At 51.0% G+C, this 3808-nt stretch overlaps 1 protein-coding gene across 1 annotated transcript; it reads right to left on the bottom strand.

Moving 5' to 3' along the window:
• Nucleotides 1-1473: 1473 nt before the first annotated feature.
• Nucleotides 1474-3459, bottom strand: flrt2 (fibronectin leucine rich transmembrane protein 2; the record flags this gene model as incomplete). The annotated part of the gene is made up of 1 exon (XM_080019404.1): nucleotides 1474-3459. The coding sequence occupies one exon, from the start codon at nucleotides 3457-3459 to the stop codon at nucleotides 1474-1476; it is 1986 nt and encodes a 661-aa protein (XP_079875530.1).
• Between the last annotated feature and the right edge of the window lie 349 nt (nucleotides 3460-3808).

Raw genomic sequence — 3808 nt, 5'->3', positions numbered from 1 at the left:
ACACACACACACACACGCAAACACACACACACACACACACACACACACACACTTGTACAAATAGGGGGTTCATCCTCCACGGGAGTAAAATGAATAACAACAAAAATAATAATAATAATCAAATAAACTATAGCATCATTATCATTTAGTGTCAGACGGCAGAGTACACTGTTAGTTTTAAATGATTCCACATTGTCATTAATACTCCAAATCGCCGCGTCGGAGCCTGAGTAATGGGGCCCCAGTAATGGGCTGGGGGGGAATAATGGAGGTAAAGTGATCTCAGCAGCTCTCTCTCTTTGTCGCATCCCCCCCCCCCCCCCCCCACACCCCTACACCCCCACACCCCCAATCACTGTCCTACAAACCCAGCCTTTGAAACTGGGAAACTGACCCCTCTTGTGGACAAGGCCGCTACCGCACTCTCTCAGAGAAGGCGAAAAATACATTGTTTTTTATCTTATTTTCTTCCCAAAATTTGTGGATTTAAAAATGATCATAAATGCTGTGTTTGTCTACGCCATGGAACAGGATGAGCAGTATATATATATATATATATATATATATATATATATATATATATATAAAAAATAATTCTCCATCAACGGCCGATAACATATTCATAATGTAGCACATAGACCCTGAAAAGAGACGAAGATGGTGAAAAGCGTTGCCCTATTTGATCACGATGGGATTTTAATCAAAGCTCATTTCCTGAATTGATCCTTATTCATGGTTGGTGCCATTAATGATGTAATAATAATAATAATAATAATAATAATAATAATAATAAAGTGCATGCCTATTAAATTTACTTTTTGCACTACCTCTTACAACATACCCCAATCAGACCGTATTGGAAGGGGGTAAGCGGTGTCTTGAAGCGCTAGGGCATCTAAGCGCATATTTAGTTTCTGTGGTTAGCAAAGAGTCCCAGCCCTCCTGCAGCCCCAGAAGCTCCTGTAACTCCTGTAACTCAAGTAGATCCTGTAGTGCCCGGATACCATCAGCAGCTACACCACCCATGATGTCCCGTGATTGTAAAAATTCATGTTTCACCTACATTACTGACTGTTAAAACAACCCTATTGGAAAACCAGACTGGTTTACCAAAAAAAAAACTTTAAAAACAAAAAGAAAGAAAATGGTATATTTTCTCATAAGAACTAAATGAAAGATTGCGGAGAATCCCACATTATTATCCACAGTATAAATTACATTGTAGACAGAAGTTTGAGAAATATATATGGTACAGTTATAGTTCACTGGGTTTGTTTAAAAATGTTCTTGTGTGTGTGTGTGTGTGTGTGTGTGTGTGTGTGTGTGTGTGTGTGTGTGTGTGTGTGTGTGTGTGTGTGTGTGTGTGTGTGTGTGTGTGTGTGTGTGTGTGTGTGTGTGTGTGTGTGTCGGTGCATGCGTGCATGTCTTTTTGCGTGTGTCTAGGAATGAATGTTTTGACTATTTTGGGCTGCATCACGTGTGGCAGAAGTCGGAGCCGGGCACGTTGCTGCTCTTGCAGAAGGCTAAGCTGTTGTTGCTGAGGTGACAGTCTCTGAAGCCGATGCCCCCATTGGGCGTGTAGATGGGCTGGATACGGAAATCCCCCTTCAGCAGCTGCTCGTTGTTCAGCGTCACGATCTGGAAACTGGTCTCAGTCATCTCCAGGATGGAGTTGTCCTTCTTGGTGCCGGCTTCGCAGTAGTCGTCTTTTCTCCGGCCGCGGTTGTATTTCCACTTGCTGGAGGATGAGCGGCTCTTCTTGTGCATGTGCCAGCAGAACAGGCTGAGCAGCGTGACCAGGACCAGCAGCACCGCCCCGCCTATGACGCCCGCCAGCAGCAGCGTGGTGTTGACATCCTGCTGCGCCGCCTTCTCCGAGCCCGTGGGCTTGGTGCCGGAGGCCGACTTGGTCCTGGCCTCCGAGCAAATTGTATCCTCGCCGGGCCGGTAGGAGTTCAGGGTGTCCAGCACGTAGACGCAGATCCGGTAGATAGAGCGCGGCTCCAGGTTGGTCAGGCTGAGGTGGCGCAGGCCGCCGCTCACGGTCCGCTCCCGGGTCACGTCGCTCATCAGACTCTGGCCCATTTTGACCCAGGTGACCTTGTAGGCGGTGACGGTGAAGTAGGAGGCCCAGCTCACCTCGATGCAGGAGGCGTTGACCACACGGAAGGAGATCTGGAGAGGGTCCTCGTAGGGCGGCAGTGGCCCGGACGGGTTGTTGTGGAAGGGGGGTAAGGGAGGGGAAGGGGAGAGGAAGTAGTAAGGGGTGGATGTGGGTATGGCGGTGGTGAAGACGGTTGTCACAAGGGGTTCGTGGGTGGAGGGGTTCGGGGGAGTGGTGCGGAGAGTGGGCCACGGGGATTTGTCTGTGCCAGCTGGGCACTGGATATTGTCCAGGGTGAGCTCTCTCACCGCCATGCCTCGCACCTTCTCCGGAGTCTGACACATGAAACCTCGGACGTTCAGCGAGCCGGGCAGCGACTTGAGCCACACCACCACCCACTTGATGGCACACTCGCAGCGCCAGGGGTTGTTCCGCACCGTGAGCTGCCTCAGGCTCAGCAGCCCGTCAAACACACCCTGCGTGAGCGACTGCAGCTGGTTGTTGGAGATATCCAGTTTCTCCAGCCTGTGGAGGCCAGAGAAGGCATCGACAGGTATCTGGTCAATCTGGTTTTCCTGCAGGCTGAGTTTGACCAGCGACCGGCCAGGGAGGAGGGGCGGGGGGAAGGTGAGCGAGTTGCGGGCCAAGGCCAGCTCGCGAAGGTTCCCCAGGTCCTGGAAGGTTCCGGGCGCGATGCCCTCATCTATTAGCAGGTTCCCGTCCAGCAGGAGGCGCTGCAGGCGGGTCACATTCTGGAAGGCCTCTTCGGCAATGACGGCAATGCGGTTCTCGTCGAGCCGCAGCTCTTGCAGGTCCTCGGGAAGGCCGATGGGAATGCTGCTCAAGTGGTTCTTGGTGAGGAAGAGGAGTTTGAGGCTGAGCGCCTCCCTGAAAGCCCCTTCCTCAACGCCCACTGTGGAGATGGAGTTGTCATCCAGGTGCAACTCCTCGAGCTGGGTTAGCTGGGCCAGTGCTGCCCTGGAGATAGTCTGGATGTTATTCTCCTGCAGGTGCAGAATCTTGGTGTTTTTGGGCAGGTTGATGGGAAACTCATCCAACTGGTTGCCGTAGAGGTGGACGATCTCCACCGAGGCCACGTTGTGAAGCTCTAAGGGGAAACCAGCGTTGTTGATCTGGTTGTTGTGAAGGTAAAGGACTTTGTATCCCTCCTGGACGCCCAGAGGCACCGATGTCAGGCTGCGCTCGTTGCAGTACACGAACGACTTGTCACAACGACACTCCACAGGGCACGAGCCGCCCACACCGAACTGCATCTGGAGGCTCAGGATGACAGTCAACCAAAACTGCATGAATGAGGACCAATCCTTATTCCAAGGTCCACCCAGAAACTCCATAGTGATAAACCAAACAATGAAAAAATTGAAACAGGAAATAAAAATGTGAGTCAATAAAAAAAAAAAAACGAATTCAAAATCCAGTCAAAAAAGGAATTACATATCCACCATAGGGGGAAAAAACACCCAAATGGAAATAGACCCGAATAAAGCAAGTCCTCCTAGGCGATTGTGGTAATGGCGTTCAGTTCACGGAGCAGAGAACATGGGTAATCCTCCGGTAAACGCTCGTCCACAGCTTGAAGAGCGATGGCCTCATTAGTGGCGGCGGAGTCCACACACGCTGAGACATCAGACATCAGGACCGACGGCTCCACACGGGGCCCTGCCGGGGCCAAAACGAAGCCTG

Source organism: Zeus faber (assembly GCF_960531495.2).
Source record: "Zeus faber genome assembly, chromosome: 2".
Taxonomy (NCBI): domain Eukaryota; kingdom Metazoa; phylum Chordata; class Actinopteri; order Zeiformes; family Zeidae; genus Zeus; species Zeus faber.
Note: the sequence above shows the minus strand (reverse complement) of the source record. Positions and strands in the feature narration are given on the sequence as shown.